The sequence below is a fragment of the Cuculus canorus genome, chromosome 10 (genome assembly GCF_017976375.1).
Source record: "Cuculus canorus isolate bCucCan1 chromosome 10, bCucCan1.pri, whole genome shotgun sequence".
Classification (NCBI taxonomy): Eukaryota; Metazoa; Chordata; class Aves; order Cuculiformes; family Cuculidae; genus Cuculus; species Cuculus canorus.
In genome coordinates this window covers 19363571-19389886 of record NC_071410.1, presented here as the reverse complement: position 1 = coordinate 19389886, position 26316 = coordinate 19363571, and the positions used below count along the sequence as shown (strand labels likewise).

At 41.4% G+C, this 26316-nt stretch overlaps 2 protein-coding genes across 4 annotated transcripts in view; one reads left to right on the top strand and one right to left on the bottom strand.

The window, feature by feature from the left end:
* The window catches only part of COL4A6 (collagen type IV alpha 6 chain), a 133082-nt gene extending 119607 nt beyond the window's left edge, over positions 1 to 13475 (bottom strand). Inside the window, exons 1-3 of one of the 2 annotated variants that reach the window (XM_054075522.1) lie at positions 13340 to 13475; positions 12688 to 12952; positions 12516 to 12567 (exon numbers count right to left, since the gene is read on the bottom strand). In XM_054075522.1, coding sequence (XP_053931497.1) covers positions 12516 to 12567; positions 12688 to 12701 — 66 coding nt within the window. In that variant the 5' untranslated portion in view covers positions 12702 to 12952; positions 13340 to 13475. Of the gene's footprint in view, positions 1 to 12515; positions 12568 to 12687; positions 13085 to 13339 lie in introns of those variants that run through there. The other variant, XM_054075523.1, reaches the window with a different exon arrangement.
* The window catches only part of COL4A5 (collagen type IV alpha 5 chain), a 78206-nt gene continuing 65254 nt past the window's right edge, over positions 13365 to 26316 (top strand). Inside the window, exon 1 of one of the 2 annotated variants that reach the window (XM_054075526.1) lies at positions 13365 to 13600. In XM_054075526.1, coding sequence (XP_053931501.1) covers positions 13505 to 13600 — 96 coding nt within the window. In that variant the 5' untranslated portion in view covers positions 13365 to 13504. The remainder of the gene's footprint in view (positions 13601 to 26316) is intronic. The other variant, XM_054075524.1, reaches the window with a different exon arrangement.

Below are 26316 nucleotides of genomic sequence, written 5' to 3'. Positions count from 1 at the left end.
GTTTCTTGCTTCATTTAACAGCCTTTCTCCCCCCACAAATTCTGGCTCATCCAAAGACAGAAATATCAAAAAATATTTAGAGAACACAATAAATTAATGTCTTTAAAAGCTGAACTTTGTTCTGAACACTTAACTGTCTCCAGTGTGCATCAAACATGACATAAGGAACACAGCAGTTCCTGAAGGCCAGAAGAGTATAACTGTTTGTTTTCTGCTCTTCAACGCAGTCTTATCTAAACAGCTCTCCATCCAGCTTGTCAGAGATCCTGACACTAACAGCACAGGGTGCTAATTTTTCATACAACAATGGAAGAAACCCCACAGCGGACAAGTCTGAGATACCCTAGTCTCACGGAATTCTCACAACTTCCCTGAATTAAAATATCCAGATGTTACACAACAGGTGCCTATGGTCAAACACTTCACTTAAAAGCTATGAAAGAAAAACTGATACTTTCAGGATTGCTTTGTTTTCTCATGGGTTCCCTGATTTTTGTCTAAGATTCAGAGAGAGAAAACAAGATTTTCTATTAAAGGGGAGTAGACGCTCTCATCTTCACATGATTTCAACATCCTTAAGATCTTTTTTAAAAAAACTTCCTTGAAGTAAAAAAAAAATCAAAAAAAAAAATCAAAGCTGGAAATTCTGCAGGACTGCTAAAGAATGGCATCATTTTTTAAAACAAAAAACTAGCATGTACTACTGCTAAAACACCATCATTCTAAGGCTAATACAGTTAAAATTAAGGCTCATTAAATCCTTTGTGCTCCTAAACCCAACACTGTAACCCTTTAGAAAAAGTCTCACATCACCTGCATCCCTAGGCAATATGCTACATTACTTACGTTTTTCCTTACATTATGCCCTTATAACTTGAGTAAAACAAAGTAAAACCAACTTTGTTTTGCTTCTTGACAAAGATGCTATTTGTTTGGTACAGTCTAGGCTGCTTTGTAATCATAATTTCAATGGGAACTTAGTGGAATACATGTAAGGGAAGTACAAGACTTGGGTAAATTCTTTAGTTTTATCAAATTAAAACAAATTCAAAGTTGCAGGTCCATTTTTATAAAATGCACTTTTTGTATGTTGTTATTATTATGATTCCTTATTCATTTATATTAAGAGCTGGTAGATTACTTGTGAAAATCAAGAAAGCACAATACTTGTATCACCTTAGGAAACTTGAGGAACACACAAATAAGCACACATGTAACTCGCTCTCCAAAATTTCTTTCAAAGTTTCCAACAATTCCCTGTCTTAAAGCGTACCTTTCCCTCTGAGAGCAGTTCCCTCCCAATGACTCAAAAGAAAATTAAGTCTATTTTTCCTTCCCCTGATAAAAAGACATAAAACCCACCAGAATCAGCATATGCATGGTTATTTTACAGATAGCTACAAACATGATACGGAGCATTTGAGAAAGTTACACGAAACCACTTGTCAAGCTATGCGGAGAATAGAATCTAGGTTTCTTTATTACTCATGCTACAATCAGCTCCTTAGGTTTCATCTGCAAATACCAGCTTCCTGCCCTAACTATAAAATATCTGATGGAAGTCAATATCCTGCTCCAGTTTCTTGATATCATCAGACAGGAATTAGTGATTTCAGGTTTATCAAGAGCAGAGGCTGCAGTGGATATAAACTGAGAAAGTACAGTAAATTTCACAGCTCTGCCAAGTAACTGAATGAATTGCAGTGGTTTGATCTTACACAGACTACTTGGTTTCAAACAGAATTTGAATTACTTTCCCATAGGAGTTTTATGATAAACTTATTTAATGGATGCATTTTAGTTCTCATCTGCAACATTTTCAAGATACAAGTTGATAGCAGTGTTATTTTGATAGTGTGAGGTTACACCTAAATAATCAGGCACAGGATCCCACTGACATTCAATACAGGAGGAAAGTAAGGATTACTAATGTCCGACGCTAAATAAAATGAGTATAAGCAGTTCAATGAGGCCCCAAATGACATGCTATGTAAGGTGCAGGCTAAATTCTCACTGGCCTCAGTTTAACACAATAGCATAGACTACACCTGACAGCAGAGTAAGTGTTTAACTGTCTCTATCCTTCTTACTGTCACATCTATAAGGCTTAAGGGGGTCTTTCAACACATTTTCATTGTCTATCTATAAAAGTGGAACAAAAAAAAAGAAAAAAATATGCATTTGAAAAGTAAAGAAAACTCACAACATTCTTAATAAAGATAAATCCTGTTGTCTCTTTTATTTTTTTTTTTTAGAACAAAACCATGCAGGTAAAGAAGTGTTGTAAATTTGAGATCCGTAAGCTGCCAGGTTGCAGAAGGGCCCCTCTAAATAAGAATGTCTTGGAGCTAGCCTGTACCTGTGCCTCAATGCACATTCCTCTGGCAAAGGAATTTAAGCCCAGACCTTGGTACCCCTCTGCCCTCCTGTGAGTGAGCTCATAGTACCGGAATGAAGAGGAGGGAAATAACTTTCTCATTGGAATTTCTTCAATGGAAATTACAAGCACACATCTTGATGAAATGATTGGAAGTATTTTGCCTGGTTATTCCTATACACACAGAACACTTACTACTATATATAGAAAATGTATAATTACCTGAGCAAAATTAATTCAATGGTATTATAGAATCCAAACAAAATCCATAACCGGTATCACTGCACAAAGATGACTGGACAGAGTCCTCCATAGAGGGAAAACAGCAAAATAATCATTACAGATTTGGACAGTATCTTAATACAAAAGGTGGAAAAGAAATAAACAAATAACTCAAAGTTCCCTTTTCCTCTTGTTTCACAAGCTGAGGTAAGAAAGAAATGCAAAATGGAATTGGAGAGCTACAGCCTGCTGCAGAACACTGCTGTTAATAACAGCTTAGAAGGAAAATTATCGAATTCCCATTACTAGGTTTTAAACTGAAAAACTGAACGACCTATTTGCTGAAATCTGCTCAATATCTATTGTTCTATGAATAAGATTTACATTTTAATTAAAAAAACCCAAACAACACACAATTCATTCAAAAATCACAGCATTCTTTAAAAAAAAAATAATGTAACATTAGTTTACTTGTATCCAAAATACCTGGTAAACATTTTAGTCTGTTAATGATAAAACATCCTTGAATATAGTTAAGAAGTTTTTACAGCACTGGAGATCTGCTATAAACGTTAATTCTACTCTACCACTGTCGGACTGCTGTTGAAACTAGCTGGGTTTTAATCCTTGCCACTCCTTTATGAAACGCATGCAGAACTTGGCTGAATAGTGTGAAGATGAAAGTTAAACACAACCAGACTCTTCAGAAACTTCACAGTATCATGCTAGCACACACAAGAAAATAATTAAGTTGAATGGAGATTCTTTAAATAGCCATAATCAAGCTTTTACAGTTAGTGCCTCACTAGTTTGAGGTCCAGCCCTTCCAGATCTCCAAAAGCAGCCTGCACAAGCCTTCTCATTTACACAAGACCCTGAGGGCATACAAAGAACTAGTAATTATGGTACAACAGTTTAAAGAAGCAAAACTTCCTAATAGACCTATGATCATTATGCAAAGTGATATTTGCATTTCCAGGCGGTGAAGTTTGGTTTCACCCAGTGGTAAGTACACAGAAGTAGGAGTTGCAATCCAGTCTTACGGTCGGCTTGATATATGACTTGGGGCAAAGCCTTCTTTACACATGCAAGATGGCAATGCTGTCATTTAGCCCGTCACAAAATAACAAGGCCAGGCATGGTTGAAGAACATCGTATGACTCACATGCAAATCATAGAACAGTTCGGGTTGGAAGGGACCTTAAAGCCCATTCAGTTCCAACCCCTCTGCCATGGGCAGGGACACCTCCCACTGGCTCAGGCTGCTCAAAGCCTCATCCAACCTGGCCTTGAACCCCTCCAGGGATGGGGCAGCCACAGCTTCCCTGAGCAACCTGTGTCAGTGCCTCACCACCCTCCCTGTGAAGAAATTGCTCCTTATGTCCAGTCTAAATCTGCCCCTCTCCAGTTTATACCCATTGCCCCTCATCCTATCCCTACAAGCCTTTGTAAAAAGTCCCTCCCCAGCTTTCTTGCAGCCTTCTTCAGGTATGGAAGGTCACTATAATGTCTCCTCAGAGCCCTCTCTTCTCCAGGCAGAACAACCCCAACTCTCCCAGCCTGTCCTCATATGGGAGGTGCTCCAGCCCTCTGATCATCCTTGTAGCCTCCGCTGGACCCACTTCCAACAACTCCATATCCTCCTTATGTTGAGGATTCCAGAACTGGACACAATACTCCAGGTGAGGTCTCACAAGAGAGGAATAGAGGGGCAGAATCCCCTCCCTCGCCCTGCTGGCCACGCTTCTTTTGGTGTGGCCCAGGACACGGTTTGGTTTCTGGGCTGCGAGCGCACACTGCCCGCTCATGTCGAGCTTCTCATTAACCAGCACCCCTTAGTCCCTCTCTGCAGGACTGCTCTCAATCACATCTTCCCCCATCCTATATTGAAAAACAGTGTACAAACACATTTTACCTTCAAAGGAAGATGCGCTCTGTGAAGCTAAAATATGTCCTGACCCAGACTCCCGTTTGTGCAGTCTTGGAAAAGCAGACTTTGGAAAACCTCCGAGGTGATTTTTCGCAGATTATTCAGAGGTGAAGGGGGCCCTCAGCTCCTGGAGAAAGCTGAGGGCTCTCAACACACCACATGCTCCAGGGCCAATCCATTCACATGGAAATTGTACCACTAAGAGATATTAGGTCAAAACACAGTTTGGAGCTCACTTAAATTTCTGTTTAGTCCTAACAAGATTATAGATTCACAGAGATTAGGGTTGTTAAAAGTACCACAGAGCAAACCATATAATCACTACCTTGAAGAGACCATCTAAAGTATTCTATTTATGGTCACCAACCCATGTAGCTTTAAAATCTCTGTGGAGTTCAGAGAGTATTTCTTGTATCTGTTTGTGGTAAAAGTAGGCTAAGGATCTGATGGTTTAGTATGGTGACTAGAATATTTCACCTTTGTTACAGGAGTGGTTTGAAAGCTTCTTCCCTCTACCACCTTGCTAAAATCTTTACATTTTTTTCTTAAGCTTATGCCTTACACGTTTTCAAGTCACAGCAAAAAGTCAAGTACAATCTGTAGGAGGCTATTTAATAGGCGGTTTGCAGTTTAAGCTAAAACTACTTTACTAGGTCAAAAAAGCACTCCTCCTCCTCCTTTGAACAAGTGATCACATAAAGCCTAGAAGAAGAGAGAGCTGTTAAAAACAGTGTTCAGATGAAAACAGATAAAAAAGCTTTTGCTAAATAGCAGGCAATGCATTTGTGTTACATCTATTCCCCCAGTAAAAAGCATATGCATTTCAAAAGTATGCTGGAAACAAAGTGCCTCACCTTCAGCACCCAGAGCTTTTTACAGACCACCTTAGTCATTCCCATAAGGCTGAGACTCGCCACACTTCAATCCTTCTCGGTAATAAAAAGTCAGTATGTTCTGTGCAAAATGCTACAGTGTGCAATGCAATACTGGAGCTGCCAACCTCATCTTCCAGTCAAATCCACATTTCACACGTGCTGCTGTTCATGTAGAAAGCATTTACAAAGACGTATTAATTTTACAGGTAATGCTCCAACTCTTCACCTACTTCACACCCACTTTGATGATAGTCTAAAAATCTCACAAGTAGGGCTGAGGCTGGAAGCCTACAGGCTCTTTTACAGACAAGTCTGAAGACTACTATAAATTCTTAATTTTCCAAGCTTCCTTTTTGCCAAATGTTTTTGCTCCTGCAGGCTATGTTCTTCCAGTGCAGTTACACCCCACTTTGTGGTTAGGTTTAATCAAACCACAATACAATGATTCGCCTTCCCTATCGTTTAATGTATTTCTAGTATAGAATAGTAATAATTCCAAACTGCTTTTGAAATATATACATATATTCTACAGAGCGAGTGATTTCTGCACACCTCTTCACAGCAAAGTTTGCCTGATATGAGGAGAACTATTATAACTTTAAAATGGTCCTGCTCCTCTTTGGGGAAGTCAAGCAATTATTCATTGTGTCAGTAAATCTATTTAACTTTGTTACAATAAAGAGATGTGTTTACATATGCATTTCTGGAAAATTGACTTGCCAGCTTATGCATTCTAAGTAGACTTTAACTTAAAGGCAAAGCATTAAGAGTACTAAATCAATCACTCCTTTTCCAGATGTATTATTTTCTAAGGAAACACTTCTTGGTTTAAAATTCCTTTTCTTAAAGCTAGATATTTCATGTCCACAGAGAGACAGCCTTACTACTTGTGAGGGCATGGTCTTCATGAACAGAAAATAATATCTTCAACAAAAGCATAAAGAACACAAGGAGCTGTTTTGAAAACTCTCTGATGCAATGTGAACATGTAAAGTACATGCAGTAATTAAAAAAAGTTGGGAAAAGACAAAGGACTGACTTGTTGCTATTCAGAGCTTTGCAATGATGCTGCTAGCAAAAAAAAAAAAAAAGTACAAGATTATTCTCAGTTTCACTGACATTTAATTTGTGGTGATTTTAAGAAGCATAGGAGCATTTTTAGGTCCATTCCTTGTTAAACGGCAATTTAATTCTTTTGTTTCTCCTCTGTCTTCCAGATCAAAACGAACCTTTCCTAACAGTGCTATAAACTCATTTATGCAGTTTAGCTTACTCTGTACATTTTAGTCCTGACCTCTAGAAACTGGCAGGTCTTGATCTCTCTGCCAGCCAAAAAAAGAAAAAAAAAATTAAACAACAAAATAGTAAAAAAACTTAATGTTGCTGTTGCTACCTCGTTTCCAACCTCTTTTTCCCTTCAATCCAAATGGAGAAATGACAAATATGCAAAGCTGAAGGAAATATTACTCGCATTCCTTACAGAAACCTTGCCGTATTGCCTTTTCTAGTTAGTTCTCAACTAGTCCAGATACAACACCTAGATGACGTTTAGTTTTTACTGTAGATTTTACCGCACTAGATTTTGCTGAGGTCTTGCCAAGTGCTTGTGTCAAGGATGGCATCGTTTGTTCCTACTAGCAATGGGAAAAGCAACAAACATTAGGAGCAACCCTCAAACAGATTTGTGCAACCCAGATTCCCAGGTAACAGGCACTGACACGTCCTCGCTGCTGCTGAGAGCAAGGCATCTCGCACTATAGCATTAACTGCCAGGAGTCATCCTGGCAGCCTCTCGAGACTACTTAGACGAAAAGCACAGCTAGTAAGGCAGATGAGCTTAAAAGCACGTTGAGGCAAGGGCTGGAGACTGTACAAAGTACACTAGGTTCCAGCCAAATAGGAGAAAAAGCCCAGGGAGTGAATAAGGCAAACTCAGAATGCAGTAGCTATTGACATCTTGGGGAACAGAAACAAGCCGGATTTAATTCAAAGTGTTGATTCTCTCAAAATTAAGGTTTACTAATAGCATTAACCAAGTGAGCAGAGACTATACAAATTGCATGGTGCTGGTTTAGTGGCCCAATGAGGTTGACACAACTAAAGCTAGTCAAAATCCTGCAGAAACAACGAGAAGGGAAGCTAGCACAGACCACCAGGTTCTCTACAGCTTTATATCCATTTGGGCAAGAGTGGAATCAGAGGGCTGGCAAACTCACTTTAGACCAGCAAGAACCAAGAAAAGCAGTTCTACATATACAAATGGAGTATGACCATTATACAAAAACTAAATAAGAACGAGGCAAAGTTAAGACCTTGTGGAGGTTCAGATTTGCAAGCTAGAGCCATTTCACTATCACAGCTTTTTGCGATCTGTGGCATTATCTGTAAGCATCAGCATGTCACTGCAGTTCCCTCAGGAGGAAGTAGGGAGTAAAGTACTGGACTCCTACTCCCATAGGAAGTGCCTCTACTGCAAGGCTGAAGATCGGGTGGAGAAGGCCACCACAAAACTCCCTGCCTACTCTAGGGACACCAGCACGACTTACTAATACCAGTTCTTAAGTCAGGAGAACACAAAGGCTGGCAGTAAAGCTGGATTGTGTAGAAAGGGAAATAAAATGCTTCTTCAGGTCACGCAATGCTTCTCACACCTATGCCAAAGGCAGCACAACTTTGCATGGATAATGATACAAAAAAAAGCTCTTCGGAACACAACCACATGCATTACTTCATAGATGCTGTGACCTAACATGAGTGCCAGGTAAAATGACACATTTTCTGCTCAATTATCCTTAGCAGTCAAAAAATATTCAGCAAATGAATAACTGTTCACGTCAGAGAGAAAAGGATATTTAGCTTTAAATGAAGATTTTCTAATAAATTCAACGTGTCTTGGCAAAGGCTAGATAATTAGCACTGTTATGAACTGCCTGCTTCTTTTAGGTTTTTTTTTAAGTAACTCATTATTTTGATATGGAACTAGAGGATAATTCTCATTATTTTGCAGTACTATTAAAACTTGACATTTTCAGAATGGCCATTCTCAATGCAGCACAGGAGCCTTCACCAAACAAGTGGCTCTACACTCATGCATTCTTACAGATTAGAGACTGTCTTATCCAGTAAACAAAACCTGAGATTTACAAGATTAGGGTAACATTTCACACTGCTTCTTGAATTCTGTGTGCCCCTTCCTTACACAAGTAACTCTACCACAGGTATTACTTCTTTCTTGATAAAACTCACTGCTATGTAAAGCTATAGCTGTAAAAGCCAAACTAGAAAATGACTGCATACTTATCAATACTGATTTAAATAGCAAAGACACAGAAAAACACTTTTAACAGGTCTTAACGACTAAGATCATATTTGCAGAAATCAAAAAAGTGAAGTGACAGGAGCTGCAAGTCTCATTTTAAATAGCCATAAACAGCTATTTTTTTACCCTTTTATCAAAGCTCTGGGACAAAATTTATCTTTTGCATAAGGCCACTGAAAACAAGAAGCTTGGTTCAATTAAGCTGGCCCAGTACTTATTAAGTAAAAAGACATCACAAAGCATTTGTATCGGATACATTAAAAAAAAAATCACACAGAAAACTTAGGATATATTAAGAGAAGTGAGAAATAAGTTCACTTGGGCTAGCGTGTGTCTTGCAAAGCTTCAGTTACTTGAACTAGAGCACACTACCCAGAACTGGCTCTGACACATTGATTCATTGATTTTGTTTGCCTTACTTGGATACCGTAGATATTCTGCTGTACAAGATACTAAGCACTAGAAAAAAAAAGAGGATATCTCTAGTTAATCTGCACATTTATTAGCAAAAATAACCCAGATGATTCGGAAAATTTGCAATAGTACATGAAGTTCAGACTTATAAAACAAAAGCTAACTGAACTTTATTTGAAAGCTCAGGTGTTCCAACAGAACATGTCTGACAATAAGTCCTTACAGTAAGTCCTAACAGTGGTTCCTTAGGATATCACACCAAGACTAGCACATATACCAGATGTGGTCAACTAGCTGAACAACTGCAGAAAGGAAATAAATTAAGAGTTACCTCACCTGTATGTCAAATATGCTCTCAAGTAGGCACAGAATGACTGCCAAGACTATGACGCAGATAAACTGAGAGCTTTGTAAAGACACGAGAATCTCAGATTTCATTGCCAGAGGCTGTCTCTAGTCTTCGTGATCATTTTCACCTCAGGTCCTACCTCACATTTAGGAGAGGGCGTTCCAGAAACATCAACAAACTCTGATCAACCTTTCAAAAGAAGTCTCTCTTCTAAAAACCCTAATATGCCCTGTAGCCTTGAAAAGCCTCAGGTGTGGGCAGTGATGAGCCCAGGCAAACACCTGCCCCTCAAGCACTTTTCCAATATTTTGTCTTATTCCCCCCCAGCTCTGGACCAACTTCTGTTATTTGTCTCACAGTATAGTGAATGTCTTTAAGATTGTACTACATGGTCGTTTTATGCCTGCATAGCATCTTGTACTGACACTCTTCATTCATTATTAATGCAAATCATTGATAATAAAGGATTGAAAAAATGAATGAAGCATAGCTTCTGGAGTGACCTCAGCTGAAAGTTGTTATGGAAAGCTCTTAGGTCACTCCCAGCCATTGGTTTACAAACGAGTTAACAAGCTCTCTCCAAAGTAAACCCATTGTAACAGCAAGTCATCCATGCTTTCAACATTTGGCTCAAGAAAACAAACTGCCTTACAAGACTGATTTTGTACTGCCATTCAAAATATATCATTGTTTACATACAGGAAAAGTAAGTACAAGCTGAGAAATTAACCCTGATGCACTATAAAATCCTGTTCTTAGAGAAGCAAGGATGACTACAACTTGTGATTGAGACCTCTGAGTCAAAGACATCTTTGATACAGCTTTATTGAAGAGGTTGGCCTGCCATGCCAGCCACTGCCTATCAGTCAGGTCCACAGTAACAATCCAGAAGAATGCTCCACAAGCTGGTACAAATGTTTAGGATGTTTCTTTTACAACAGATAAATTATTGAAATGAGATTAATTGAAAGAAATAGAAGATGAACACAGTTATAAATCACATCATCTTCAGCAACAAGTGCTGTCATAGCTCACTGCCTCTGTGAATAGTCTCTGGAAGTTATTCCTTATTAACCTAAAGGTTTAACCTCACTTTATTAATATTGTACTTCACTATGCTTAGTCACTTCAAACTACATAGCAGAGGACTATTACATATTTCAGAGGTCCTGCTTTTCCTAAAAAACCCTACTTCCTGCAAAAACAATTTCAATCTCTGGTACCTCCTCTTAACATCTCACTTCATGCTGGAAGGTGTTAGGGTGTGGTTTTAATCCAGCAATACCAGAAAGTCATTTACCTACTACCATATCTGAAAAGTTGACAAAAATACTTGTATATCTTCACTGTTGAGAATGTTTGATAGCATTTTTAATAAGAATGCATTAACTGCTTGAATATAAAGTGCTAAAACTAGTTTTAAAGACCTATTTCTGACTCTTTCGTGCTTTTGGACTGACAGCACAACAAGCAAAGATTCTGCCTATTTTCTAACCCTGAAATAAACTGGCAAGTGACTTAGAAATGGCACCTAGATATTGATCTTACTCATTGCAATAGACTAAAATTGACAAAGTCCCTTTATGGGCAATGAAACATGTCAAGGAACTAACAAAAATCTGACTGTGTAAGAGATGTGCTTTCCAACAGGTAGGAAGTAAAATTGGAGCAATCAATCAAAAACCTGCTGTCAGTTATATCTGCGTCAATCAGGAATAATTTCATTCACACATTACACGAATTTATAAAAATTACTGCAAAATGTAGCACAGTTGTTTCAAAAAGCCTTGAAAATATTTGCTGTGTAAAAGTAATTTCCACATGGATTCCACTGCAGAAAGAACACTTGGAAGAACAATTCTTGGGTTTGTTGAAGAAAAAAACCCAAACAAAAAGAAAAGAAACTCTCACAGCTTCCCACATTGTCTAATCTTTTAATCTTTGAGAAGATTAGAGCTTGTAACTACCACCTGATCTGGATGATGAAATTCTACTAGTGCATTTGATTATCAGAAGTGCAAAGCAGAACCAAGCGTTTCATGTTTATGAAAGGTATAAACTCCTCTGCTATTAAAGCCTTTTTCTTCTCAATCGAACAGGAAGGCTCTAAATCCTTAATATTTTACAAAAAGAGTAGCAAAAGCTGTTGAAACATTGGCTGACAAATCAAGAACCCATGTTTTAACTACTTTTGTAAGAAGCTGAATTAAAATAAACACACTTAAGACGTACTACACTACTTCCATTAATTACATATGTGCTATGAAATCCAGACCACAAAGATTATTGTACAACCTTAATTTACCACATGCTATAACGGATCTTTTTTAACTGCTGACTGTACATCATCTGGACACTTAGTTTGGGCAACAGATATTCCAAAGGACTCTTATTCACTATAGTCAAGTGAACTAACTACTTCAGCATCTCAGTTCCAAAAAATTTATTACAACACCGAAAAAAAGAAAAACTTACGAACACATAAAAAATCTGTGATCCGTTACTGATCTCTTTAAACATAAATTAGGCACAGCAAAAGAAAACCTGTGTTTATGTCATAAAATTATTAGATTGACAGATCATAAAGTCACATCTTCTGTACGCCATCCTGGAATTTACAGTTACTAATTCATAGTCACAAGTCTGGATGCAACCCTTAACAGCTTTAGCTTTTCATTTCTCACACCACTTCAACTTAGTTATGAGGTGTCCTGGGTTGCATCCCTTGCGAGCAAGGACTGAAAGGGTCAGCTTTCAACAGAAAGGCTTGAGAAGAGGCTAAAAAGTAATGAAAGACGAGGATAGTGCCATAGACACGGGAAAGCGTTAGAGGGTCTTTCAGTCACCGTACTTTGCAAAAAACGAACCCAAGCGGAGCAGACGAAAGGCACAAAGTTAATTTCGAAGCAGAGGTGCGCAGCAATGAACGAGAACCCGCGTTTCTTCCTAGGGGAGGATGGGAGGCGTCTGTTTTCTATCCGAAGGAAGCCCAAACCCCGGCAGGTTCGCCCGGGCACCTGCACACTTACCGCACTCGCCAACTCTGCGCCGAGGCAGAGGAGAAGCAGCAGCAGCAGCGACCTGCGGGGAGGCAGAGGGACAGGGTCACCCGCGGGCATGGGCGCGGCGACAGGGACACGCGGGGACGGGGGGGACAGGGGAGACTGCGGGGAGGGCTGTGGGGACGAGCCCCGCACTCACCCCGCACGCCCCATGCCCCACGCAGCAAGCAGGGAGGACGCAGCTCAGCTTCGCGCTCCTGCCGGCTCCACGGTACCGAAGGAAGAGGAGGGCCCGGTGCCGTCCCTCGGGGCCAGCGACTCCCACGGGTGCAACCGCTTCGCCGGCTCCTTTTCCCCTCAGTTCAGGGTCGGTCACGGCTCGCTTCCCGCCGCCTTCCTCTCCCCGCGCCGGTGCGCACCCGGTGCAGAAAGATGTGCGCGGTCTCCACCGGGGCGCGTCGCACCTGAGCGGAGCGGAGCAAAACAGAGTGATGACAGAGCTGAGAAGAACTGAACCCCGCGGGACAGGAGCACGACGGGCGCCCCGCGCCCCCCTCCCGCCCCAGCGGAGCCGCGAGAGCCTCTACCAGCAGCTCCCCCGGCCCTCGCACACCGAGCTGCCTCCGCCGCACGAAATAGTCCGGGGTCCCGCCGCTGCCCCCGGTGGAGGTGCAGGGCGGAGGGAGGCGGGTGGCCACCCTCGGAGCAAACAGAACCTGGGCGCCCCGCAGGGAGGGCGGGTGGTGGCAGCGGGGAATCGCGGCCCCCTCAGGGTTGGGTAGGGTGTGTGGGAGGGGGGTAGCACGCACGCCCCCTCCACCCCTTCAGCCCCCCCCTCCGCGGATGAATACCGCGGGGCAAGTAGTCCCGGGAGGACTTGAGCCGGGCGAAGCGGGCGAGCGCGGCAGAGGGGCGGGCGCTGGGGCGGCGGGCGGGAGCGCAGAGGAGCGAGCTGTGCTGCTGCCGCCCCGCCGGACGATGCCCGCGCTGCACGGCCAGCCGCCCAGCGCCTGAGCATGGAGCCGCGGGGGAGGAGCCGCAGCCCGGCCGCCGGCTGCCTGGTGGCGGTGCTGCTGCTGGGGTGCTGGGGGCCGCGGGAGGCGGCGGCGGCGGTGAGTGCGGGGCGCCCTCCTTGTTCTGCCCGAGCAGGTGCGGGGGTGCCGGTCGCTGGGGAGATGCGGGGCTCCCGTCCTGGCGGCCGCAGGTGCGGGGGGGAGTGCGGGTGCGAAGTGTGCTGCGAGCTCGCTTCTGCTCCAGGACAAAGGAGGAAAATCCCCTTCCCCCCTTGCGCCTCGTCTTGGTGCTTTAGGAGAGGGTGTTGGAGCTCTTCCCGCTGAGCATCCCCCTGGCTCTGCGGGTCGCACCTGAGAGCGCACGGAGCTGTTTTTCCCGAGGGTTGGGTGGCTGCTGCCTTCGATCCCGAGCCGAGATCCTGGCGGGGATGGGAGCTGCGTGCGGCGCTGCCGAGGGGGCACGGGAGGTGGGCTGGAGCAGCATTTTGCTCCCTCTCTTTGGGAGAGGGATGCTGTCCCCGCCGCCGCTGGGCCGCGGCAGCTGCGGGAACCGAGATGCGATCGGGGGTTTCCCCTTTCAAGGTACTTGACTAAGATCTTCAGCTGTTAACGAGTGGTGAATTAGCGAAAAGGTTCACCCTTTAAAGTGGGTAAATCTCAGGTTTCTACTATCCCTTGTTCTAGCTGTTAACCATTTTACTTGGAAAGGAAAATGAATCCAGGTTTTTGTTGCCTAGGGTTACTTTCTAGTTGGAAAATCGTAATATGCTATGGTAATAGGTGTAGAATACTTTTCTTCTTCCCACCCTTCCAATTTTGTAGTTAGAGCTGACAAAACTGTATTTGTAGTGAACCTTCCTTTGAAGTGCATTCCTTTACAGAGAAACTTTGTCGACCTTTCATCTGCCTTTCCAAAAAGCAAAGACCAGCTACAATATACTGCCCCTTTTCCTCCCCTTTTCCCATGCCCGGGTGTTGTAACCAAGTGTAAGTGATACTGGCGTACCCCCAGTGCTTACTGGTTCGGAGAACTGCTTGTCTCCAGGCTGTGTGTGATACAAGCGCTGCTCTTCAGGGCTGCCTCCCGGAGCTGCCACCCCCAGAGACTGATCCAGTCAGTCCTGCTTAGAGGAATTAACTGTTTTTCACAGGTGGAGGTTGAAGATGGGGACGTTTATGTGTTTAAATATATGTCCCCTTCCTTTCTTCAGGCAAGTGCCCAAGCAGAGTTTGTGTGTGATTAGTGGAAATCTGTGAAGGGGACTGCACTGGGCTGACATTGTAGGCAGTCATCTGCTTGGGGAGAAGTGAAGAAAGGAGAAAAGACAGGGGTGGAGTTGCTCGTACTCAACACCACCTTGTGCTACAGCCTCTTACTTGGGATGAGTCCCCTGGGGACTGACTGCCCCACAGCGGGATAAGATTAACGGGAGACCCGAGGGCCTGTGGGGGCGGGGAAGAGAGAGAGAGAGACACCTCCCTTCCAACATAGGTCCCACAGGTACTCTGTCAGAAAGGTCTAATGGTTTCTTAATACTTTAGTGGTTCGATATCCTCGAATCTCTCGTGATCATAATACTAAACGATGCTTATTCTTATTAATGAGGATCGACGTTTGATTTTTGTCGTTGTCAGAAAGGGTTGAATTAACAGTGCTTGATAAACTGGCCTGTAAATTTTGGGCCTTGTGTCAGATTCCTCCCCTTTTCCCCAACAGGATAAATCTGATGTTCAGGATGTTCTGGTGTCCTTATTAAAATAATATCTGAAATGGTTACTCAACCTCAATATAAATTTCGAATGCTAAAATCATACTTTTTTTGCTCCAGATTGTTCAAATAGTGTGTATGGCTATGTGCTCAGTTACAAGGTGACAAAATAGTGAGGAGTCATCTGCTAATGGGGACATCGTAGAGAAATCCTAATTACTTATTAAAATAAATTGTCAAAGCCTCCTATTCATGTAAGGATTAATTTCACTGTTCAGATTTTATTGCTGGGTTTCCACTGCCCATTGTCTAAATTGGAGTCATATGGATCATGCTATGTGCTCCTCTGCAGATTTGCTGTTGATGTAAAGTGTGTAACTACAGGTAAACAGTGTAAAAGTGGCTGAGGGCTTCAGAACAGTCTTTACAGTGGAAGAATAAATGAGGTAGGAGGTAGTGTCATAAGTACAGAGAGTGATTCAAGTTACAGTAATAAAAAAGGGCTTAGTTTTTTTGTATGCTTTTGTCGGAGGACACAAGTGCTTGTAAGGTATGTTAAGGGACAACATTATTGCTTAAATGCCCTGGTGTTTTTAATATTAATCTGCATATATCTATATAAGCCAATTAGCTCATCCTATAAGTACATTTTTTCCTTTCCGAGCAGGTTAATCCTTATACTGTGTTATAGAATAGACTGCTGGTTGTGATAGGAAAATCTATTTAATTAAAGAATATAGATGGACGAGATTCTTGAGTCATGCTAATCTGTGAAAGTCACTTAAAGTTACTGACTGTCTACTGGTTTGTATTGAGAAAATCTTCCCTCATAGTTAAGGCCAAAGTTTTCAGAGTTATTAAGTTACTAAAAATGGAATGACTTCCACAATGTCTTTTTTTTCTGCACTTTCCACTGTGATTCTGGTTTAACTGAAAGTATAGGAATGAAGGTAATTGTTCAAGTATGGTAAGGCAGGCTGTCAAGGTGGGTATCGTTTGTGTTTAAGAAAGTAATGTATTATTCATGAAAGCCCTTACAGGTATAGTTGAGGGTGTTTTCCTTTCAGAGGTTACCATATATAAAAATACATGCCACATGTAAGTTAATTACAATGTACTTGATTAATTTGTAAAAGATGGTCATCTGCAGTTCTCCTTTTTGCCCTAATTATTTTATCATAGTAGTGGTGGTGATTATTGTCATTTCCCATTTCATAACTGGCTGTAGATCTTCCTAGTTATGAAAGCGAGGTCTGTAAAAGCAGGAATAAGTGGATGCTGGCTTTTAGGATTCAAAAAATATTTCATTCTGAAATTCCATGGATGTGTCTTGATTAGTCATGCACAAGATGCTCTGGGTTTCATAACACCAAGGCTCAAGCCCTCCCACTTGCAACTTGTCATTTGTCTTGTTTTGCTTTTGACCTTTGGGGGCTCTTAGTTACATAGTAAAACTTGTGTCTCCAGGTGTCTTCCGGCACAATCCAAAATACAAACAAATCAAATGAATCCTTAATGAAACCTAATTTAAGAGCCATTTGGTCTGTAATAGGATCTTTTGCAACTATGTATACAAAATCTTTACCTCTTATTCAGCATTTTCCACATGATGGAAATAGACTGATAGTTTAATGGAAACTCCTAGGCTTTCACTTTCCTGGTCATGAATGAATGAATGTAGTTGTAGAAAGCAATTCGCTCAGTCACCCCTTTTTTAAAGTAGAAGGATAAATTTTTCTAGGACAAATTTATTTAACAACAAATGTAAACTTACATAGTGATCTCTTTATACTATGAGTAAACAATAATGTAATGCAATTAGTTGCTGTTGATTTTACTAGAACATGTGGAAGCTTTTCTGTATAACGAATCAGTAAGAATATCCCAACAAATCTGTGTACTTTCTATCTGGGGCGAAGTGCAATAAGGGATCCGTTCCACGCATACAGGAAAGATGTATTGTGTATTTTTACCTTTCATTCACTTAGATTAAAATGCTTCCTTCTCTAATTGCATCGATTGTGTAAACTCTCCACTGATATCACCACATAGCAAGATACCTAGATAACTCATTTATATGTTCTAGGAATAGTATTACGCAAGCGTACTGAATGGAAAGCAGCTGCTGCCAGCAATGGTAGTACCAGACAAATTGCTTTGAATGAAGAGACTTTTTGCTTATCTGTTTCATAAGGCTGTATGGACTCAGTAATGTTAAAAATGACTGGGGTGCTTTTAAGTTCTTGCTTCATGCAGTATTTGGCTGCCTGATGCTCACTGCAGACTTTTCTGTACTGTAAACCATCTCTCCTCAACAGTACATGAAATAAACTGGTTCAAAAGATATAGTGCTGGTACAGTTTTAAAGATCCTTAAACTGAATCCTTTACCCTTATGTGAAAGGTTAGCAATGCAATTAAACCTTATTAATCACTGGTACAGTGCAGCTTCTGAGAAAGGAAATGTGCTGAGTATCCTGGTTATTGAATTGCTAAACGTGTGGTACATGGAGGAAAAACTTCAATGTAATGTGACGTTATCAGCAGAATAAACATAGCTGAGCTGAAGAGGAAAGGATCCCATTATAAAAGAAGTTCTAACACTTGCTTTAGAGTTCTGCAGTTGTCTCAAGTCTTTCTTGCAGAGCTCAAGTCCTTCTTCTAGATGATGCTAGATTATGCAAGAAATAGACTGGAGCATGTGATCTCAATTTCAGGAGATGGATGTTGGGCAATTAGATAACTGCAAAGCTCTACCACAAATGATACAACTAAGCTTCAACTTGTTAATACCTTACTCTCTCTCCCTCAAAAAGATATGATACTTAAAGTGTAATGTCTTAACTCGATATCTTTAGCCTGCCTGGAGAAGACTTTGCTGTTGTGTGACTCTCGCTTACAAAACTCTACATCTCTGCTATGATTTGAGTGGGAGGCTCAACCCTGAGGCTCCTTCTAGCCTGAATTATCCTGTAAGTCTGAAGTTATGCAAGAGTGCAGTCATGCTCCTAGGTGTACTTTCTCTTAAAACAACTTACGTATCCTGTAGTCAAAAATTAATTGTAACTGTAGTTGAATTGTGAGATGGAAGGTTCATATTTGCTTAATTATTTTTTTTTTTCAGTTACAACTACTCAAGGCAGCATCTCTGAAGCTGTCAGCACAGCAGCATTTTAGTTTTGTATTTCCCTTTTGTGGAAGGTGTCTTACGCACTGTGCGTTTATATTTTTCTGTTATAATGTGACAAAAGAAAAATGAATGTAGTGAGGTGGTTTTTTTCATCTGGTGTGTGTGTTAGGACTTGTAAGGGAGGAACTCTAAAGCTATGGGGTTTTGGCTAGCTTGAAGGTGGTAGGCTCTGAGTTTGTCTCCTCCTCCTGTTTGGAGGGGAAGGAAAATAGTTTAGTCTCCTGTATTTTGCTTCTTTTACCTAATACCTACAGAGAATTAAAATGTCAGAGTTGAATTTCAATCTCATCTCTCCTGGCACTGTAAAAGGCATCTGTGTGCAACACACTTAAACTAAAATCTAGAGTAAAATAGCTATTATATACGAAATAATCATTTTTATTGAGTCATATAGCTTGACCTGCAGAATTGTCCTGCTGTAGTCTAATATGACCCCACTGCATGCTAGATAAGCTTTGCTACTGCAGCTCTGCTGAAACTCCTGCTTTCTCTTCTTTTAACTTTCCCTGAGATAAGCAAAGCTCTATTCACTTCCCTGGCTAAAAATGGTGAGTAAGTATTTTTGCCAGTGTCTGTATCCGTTGGGACTTTCTGCTGAAATATATTAAACAAGTTAGAAAGTGTGTTTGTTCTAGTTGTTGTTAGTGTGACTCTTAGTTTTAAACCACACTGTTCAGAATAAGATATTTATGCTGTAGTGCTTCCTAGAGAATTTGAATGCTTTTAGAAACCAGAGTTAGTCAGCCCTTAGTTGCAGCTAAATGTGGTAGACACCCTTTCTGTAGAAGGAATGGTGAGCATGGAAGAAACCTTTGGTTGTGTTAAAATGGTTCACTGGTGATAAGACTTTCATCTCTTTCCGTCTCTTTTTCTACTGCAGTAGTTGTGTCCCTTGCCTCACTGTGTTGTATTTGGGAGATGTAGTTATGGTAGATAAGATCACCTTGTAGAATCATTTAGATTGGGAATGATCCCTTCCCTGTTCCTGCTGGCCACACCATTGGCCTTGGCCACTTCGGCACGCTGCTGGTTCATGTTCAGCTGTTGCAAACCAGCACCCTCAGGTCTTTTTCTGCCAGGCAGCTTTCCAGCCACTTTTCCCCAAGCCCGTAGTGCTGCACGGGATTGTTGTGACCCAAGTGCAGGACCTAACACTGAGCCTTGTTGAACACAGTACATTGGCCTTAGCCCATTGATCCAGCCTGTCCAGATCCCTCTGCAGAGCCTTCCTGCCCTCAAGCAGATCAAGGCTCCCACACATTTTGGTGTTGTTTGCAAACACTCAATCTCCTTGTCCAGATTATCAGTACAGATATTAAGCAGAACTGGACCAACACTGAGTCCTGGGGAAAACACCACTTCTGACTGGGTGGCTTATTGGCTCTGGTAGAAGAGCTTGAAGGCTGACTGGTGTGTATGGATCTCTTGCATGAGGTTAAGGTAAGGTGCTGCTGCTGATTCACAGATTTGCTTGAAAGCTGTGGCAAGAAATCAGTAGACCTATATTGGAATGGCTTCATTTAAGAGCTTGAGAGACTGTACAGCAGTTCATGATAAAAGTAAAGCTTTATAGAGGTCCTTCAGCTTTGAGTGTTTTAGGAACTACAGTTGTTAGATATCTAAGTTTTAATATATTTTTAGTACTTTAATAGAAAATTAAGCAGAACTACACAGACTTTCCTTTTTAGCTTAATTTTCAGTTTGGCTAATTGCCTTTTTGTGTGACTGCTGGGTTAGACTAAAATATGAGACATTAAATGTGCTAAACAAAATTTGGCTTTATTTATCATCTGTAGTGATAGAGTGAAGCAGCTTGCTAGCATTTGTACTGAGAGAAAGGCCATGAGCTTTGAATATCCATGCTTTTTGGTGTGGTTTGGGGTTTTTTTTCTGCTTAATGTATTTAAGAAACTTCATATAGCCTAGAGGATTGGCAATGTTGAGTGGAAGGGGCAGAAGCTTGTGGCTGTGTCAGTGATGTTACACTTTGTGTTTTATATATTTTATAATCTGAGTTGCCTATGTGCCATCTATAACTGGTACTTATGTGGCTGGGAAGTTGGAGCCTTTTCTTCATCTCGTAGCATCTTCTTAGATACCAGTTAGGTTTCTTATATGTAAACACATGCACTGGCAGTATGTATTACTGTGTATTTAATATAGTACAGTGGAATTTGTATCCCTCTGTGAACAGGAAGAAATAATAGAACTGAGTTTCTCTTGCAACTCAAAACTTAAGAAAAACCCCTGAGGACTTGATAGCAATGATGGTTTTTTGAATGATATTTCAAGTTGTTAGTAAGGTGTTTGGAATAATCAGTCACCTGGGTTTCTTTCCCAGCTACTGATCTGGGAAAGACCATCTTTTTACCGGCTACTTGCTGGCTTAAAATGCCTCTGAAACCCTTGAGAAGGGCTCTGATTTATTTGCTTGCCTATGATGCCATAGCCTGGCATCTTATTTCTCTTCATACACTTAAATCCTGCAGGTGTCTGATAGAGAGGAAAATGACCACCCTGGGCAATGAGCTGTGCTTTCTACACCTTGTAGCAGTTATTAAAAAGCACAATTAAGTGGGTTTACTCGAAGCAACGAAAACTAACGTGACCTGCAGGCAAGGCTAGGCAAGGCTTCAGCTTCCAGAAAATTTGATTTCCTGACAAGAAATGCCACTGCAAAACAATATGTGAGTGAAGGAGCTTATGAACTCAGTTTAAAAACCTTTTAAAAATAATCCTTCTTATGGGGTGGTCATTTTTCTTGAGTCAGCTTACTTTGCACCAACCTGTTATACAGAATGATAGCAGAAGTCATTGTTTCTGAAAGACTAACTAACTTCTAGCTGTAATTCAGACAGTATTAATTGACTTAATCAGAGAATATGCTTATTCTGAATTAGTTGAAGAACATTTCTCTTGTATATTTAACCTTAAAGGGCAAAGATATTTGGAAGGAAAATGAGGCTTCTTCAGTGCACTGAAAAATATTGGACTTCTATCTCTTTTCATCCTGTCACTGTGTAGTTAGATATGGGGGCAAAAGCTTGAAGTTCCTGCAAAACCATTATTTTTTAATTCTTAGGTTGTTAAATACTTTAAGTGAGAAATCTAGTGAGAGTGACAAGTTGCAAGACTCGAGTGGGTTTTTTTGTTTTGATAGTCAGCTTAGGGCCAAATGAATACTGGAAGTTTTCTTCAGGGCACTGCTTTCCCCATTAAATCTCTAGAAGCCTGTGCCCAGAATCTGCCTGGTCAAACAGTGAAAATACAGACACAAAAGCTGATATTTGTGTGGGTGGGGGATTTTTTTTGTGCTTGACTGAAGAGAAAGTGTATATGTAGTTCTATCTAGTTTCTGATCCAGAAAGCTTTGTGCAAACACACAAAAATCTTGACAGTATCTTTTCTATTCTAAAGCTTTGAAACTCCTAAAGTGATAGTAGTAACAAAGTGTTAAAACATCTACGTCTAAAGTATGAATTTTTGTGTTCTAAGTGAACCTAGAAAATTCCTTAACTTTAGCGTTGAATGAGAAAATGCTTGTTGACAGGTCTAGTCATGCTTGGAAAAGGAGTATTTTTAGAACATCAGCAGACTGTACCCAAGAGTAAGAATAGTCAAACAGGTCTCTTTAAAGAACCTTGAATAGCTAATATACTACAGAAGTAATTGTGGAGGGACAGCACAACCAGTCATGGCAGTGACAGAAATAGTATTAATTTTTTTTCTTCTTTTTAAACAGGCAGTTTATGCAAATGTGTTTAACTTCAGTAAGATGATGGATTACTGTGAGTGTACTGTCCTAAACTTCATTGTAAGCTTTTCACTGACTTTTTTTTTTCTTGATAGCAGTATGTTGATAATTCTAGTAGAAGATTACTTAAAATAGCAGGGAAGCCCTCAAACTTTTTGATGTTGTTCAGGAATGTATCGGATAAGTTAAATGCTGATCCTGAAATGAAGTTTCATGGTTGTTCTTAGATACTTATAACGTGTTAGAGGGATGGAATCCACCTGTCCAGAAGAGGCAAGGGAATATTTGATAACTGTCTGCCCAGCTTGGTGAGATGGTCTTTAATCTACAGGACTTGAGGGGTCCTGTGTGCCCTTGCAGCCAAGGGGATCCTAGGGTGCATGAGGTAGAATGTGGCCAGCTGGTCAAGGGAGATTCTCTTCCCCCTCTGCTCTGCCCTAGGGAGTCCACATCTGGAGTCCTGTGTCCAGTTCTGGGCTCCACAGCTAAAGAAAGACAAGGAACTAAAGGAGAGAGTCCAATGGAGGGCTGTGAAGATGAGGGCATTGGAGCATCTTTCATGAGGAAAAGCTGAGGGACCAGAGTCTGCTCAGCCTGGAGAAGCAAGACTGAGAGGGAGTCTCATCAATGCTGACCAAGAGCTAAAGGGCAGGAGTCAGGAGGATGGTGACAGGTTCTTTTCAGTGGTGCCTGGTGACAGGACAAGGGGCAACAGGCACAAACTGGAGCACAGGAAGTTCCACCTGAACATGAAGGAAAACCTCTTCGCTGTGAGGGTGACAGAGCACTGGAGCAGGCTGCCCAGGGAGGGCATAGAGTCTCCTTCTCTGCAGATACTCAAACCTGCCTGGATGTATTCCTGTGCAACGTGTTGGAGATGATCCTCCTTTAGCAGGGGGGTTAGACTGGATGAGTTCCACAGGTCCCTTTCAACCCCCATCATGCTGTGAACTAATTATCTGTCAACTGAATTATCACTGGTTGCAAAAAAGATTCAGAGGACAAATAGAGGTGGATGTTTAAAGTGTTAAGATGAATTTCTGAATGTTGATAGTTACAAACTGATAATGAGGTCTGGAAAAATATTCTTCAGTCATGCAAAAGTTTGCTGTACTTGGACAGCAGTTTTCATTGGTGATCATAAATATGCTGCCCAAGATGCTTCAGTTACTCACCTCAAAACAGTCATTGCTGTCTTCTGGGAGAAAACTCCTGTTAAAACCAGTGCGTGTATTCAAAATGCTGTAATCTGTGGAAAAAAATCTCTAGCTTTTTGGCTCTCTGCTTCAGACCAAGCATTTTATTTCATGTTTCATACTGTGATAACAGATACTGATCAAATGTCTGACATACTTTTTCTGAAATCCGAGCTACAGTAGTACCTTAGTAGTTCTCTCAGTACTGATCCTGTATTCCATTCAGCTTTGCAGAGCTGTCAGCTTTTAGTAACTGTATTGTCTTCTGTGCTTGATTGGAGAGGGTAAGCATAGAAATCTGTGATTAGTTTGTGGCAAGGTTCTGATAGTGGGGGGACTGTAGGGGTTGATGTGCTTATGCCCAGAAGGATGCTGCGGATCTGCCCGAAGGAGGCTGTGACTCCGTGGGAAGCCCATGCTGGAAAAGGCTCCTGGCAAGACCTGTGGCCCTTGTGGAGAGAGGACCGCATGCTGGAGCAGCTTTGCTGGCAGGACTTGAGACCCTGTGGGAACCGTGTCTTCCTCAGGGACTGCACCCTGGGGGAAGGACGAGCGTTGGAGAAGTTCACGTAGGACTGTGTCCCTTGGAAAGGATGCTGTGCCTGGAGCAGGGGAAGAGCATGAGGAGGAAGGAGCGACAGAGATAATGTGTGATGAAATGACTGCAACCTCCATTCCCTGTGAGCCAGGGAAGAAGAGAGGGGTGGGGAGAAGGGTTTTTTTAAGATTTGACTTCTCATATCCTACTGACTTTTGGCAATAAATTAAATTTCTCTGACTTGAGTCTGTTTTGCCTGTGATGGAAATTGCTGACTGATCTCCCTGTCCTTATCTTGACCAATGAGCCTTTTACATTTTCTCTCCTCTGCCCAGTTGAGGAGGGGAGTGATAGAGTGGCTTTGGTAGGCACCTGGTGTCCAGCTGGGGTCACCCCACCACCAAACTGTTGTTGGATTTAACTCTGGTTAATTTTACTTAAATCTATAGAAGAAAATTTAAAAGAGCTGAAATTCTGAGTTGGTAATTTATTGTAGAACCATAGAAAAACCTCAAACTTCAACTATAATCCTCCTGGTCTGGAGGCTAGGTTAGGTGACCGCTTGATCAAAGCAGAGATGTATTTCAAGTTCTGTATTTGTTGTTCTCCTAGTTGCAGACTAAAAGGACATTATAGTAGTATCTTCTAATCCAGATTTTGCTGTAGGGAAGCAGTTAAAACTTTGGAAATGCTCTGTATTGAGTGTTTAATTAACCTACTGGTTACTGCAGGATGCGGAGCATATTTCACAAACTTGCAGCAGGTTTTCTTGGTCTGTGTTCAGCTCCAAATAGCACTTGGGGGAGTTGGTATACTCCCTAAAACAGAGTGCCTCAGGGAACACTTTCCCTTAGAAAAAGTGACATTCTGTTTTGGAATGTGTGCAAATGCCAGGAGCTGGTTTTTGCTGCTCCTAAGCTTGACACTGAACTGCTTCTTGAGTTTTATTAATACTTGAGGGCTCTTTCCTATGAATGGATCTCCTCACTTTAATTATTGTGCTAGGGTGTTGGAACCACATGTGCTCTCTTGCTTACTCCCACTTCTTTTAAACTGTACTTTAGTGCAATGGCACAAGGAAGGCAGTGTGCCCTCACACGTGGTCAGAGGATCACCTGAAGGTTAAATATCATTAACTCATTACTGAGTAACCTCCAGAGAGTAACTGTGAATAAAATCACAGTTGCTGGAAGAAGCAATAACTAAACTTACAGCTGTCAAAGCAAGGAGGAGCTTAGTGCTACTGCTGAAGCCTTCTTCCCTTCCCAAAAAAACCAGCATTTGACTATTTAAACAACATCCATTGGAAGTGACACTCTGCTTACAAGTGTTAAGTGGATGGCATCACTCTGTTTTGAGAAAGGAGTACTTTGGTTGCACGTCTTAATTTGCGTCTTTACTAAAGCACTGTCTGGTACTTTAAGTACTCATCATATCTTACTGGAATGTTTTTATTACTGAGCTCTACAGAAGGAGTACTCCATTGTGACTGTTTCTTAAAAAAGAAATCATTATGGTCAGGGGGAGCAATAGAGACAAAATACAGAAAAAATATAATGGCTTACACAGCTTCTGTTTGAAACAAAAATATAAAGTTCATTTCTTTCCTCTGCACCTGCTTTCTCTAGCACCAATGGGATTTATTTTGCCTTCCCTACTGCTGATACAATATTAATACTTTGAAAAAAACTTGTTGAGTTTTCAATGCTTTTTATAAAGTTCTCATCCTTTTAGCTGCTACTTTAGCATGGGCTCCACTTTTTTTTAATATAGCAAGTGTCTGACAACTTTAACTTGATTCCCTGGGCATGCGTTCTGTTTAGTGATGGTCAGTGCAAACTAAATTTAATGATTCTCAGGATAATGTAATTGATGTATAGCCTCTATCTGTATTTTCTTTAGTGTAAGGGAATGAAATCTATTTCTTCTAATCAAGTTTGAGTATCTAATTCCAACATCTGTGCACGCTAGATACGATGATCTGTTAGCACTAGCCTGCAGCCATCTGTTCCTGCATTTTTAAGGCAATAAAATATACTTAAGCCCCTTTTTGCTTTGCCCATGTGAAACAGTCTGTGGGAAATTACTGTTGTGATCCTCCATATCGCTATAAGGCCACTTTTTCAAAGCAAGGTGCACCTTCTGTGCAGCATCTCGTCTGCTGCGACAGGTGCTCTAAGGAGATTCTGGGTTCTTGCCAGCGCACAGCCAGTGTATGAGTAAATGAGCTCAAGAAACTAACACTGAGGGCTACTCTTTATCTACTGAAGTTAAACATGTGGGTTCCTGAACAGGCAACTGAGAGCTTCTGCTAAATATCCAACTTTTATCAGTTTTAGGGATTTCTGAACCCACATGGATAAAAGAAGAAAAGGACCTCCCAACTTACCAGGTCCTGATGCTCTGTTCTGTTGGAAGTGTCTCTTGAC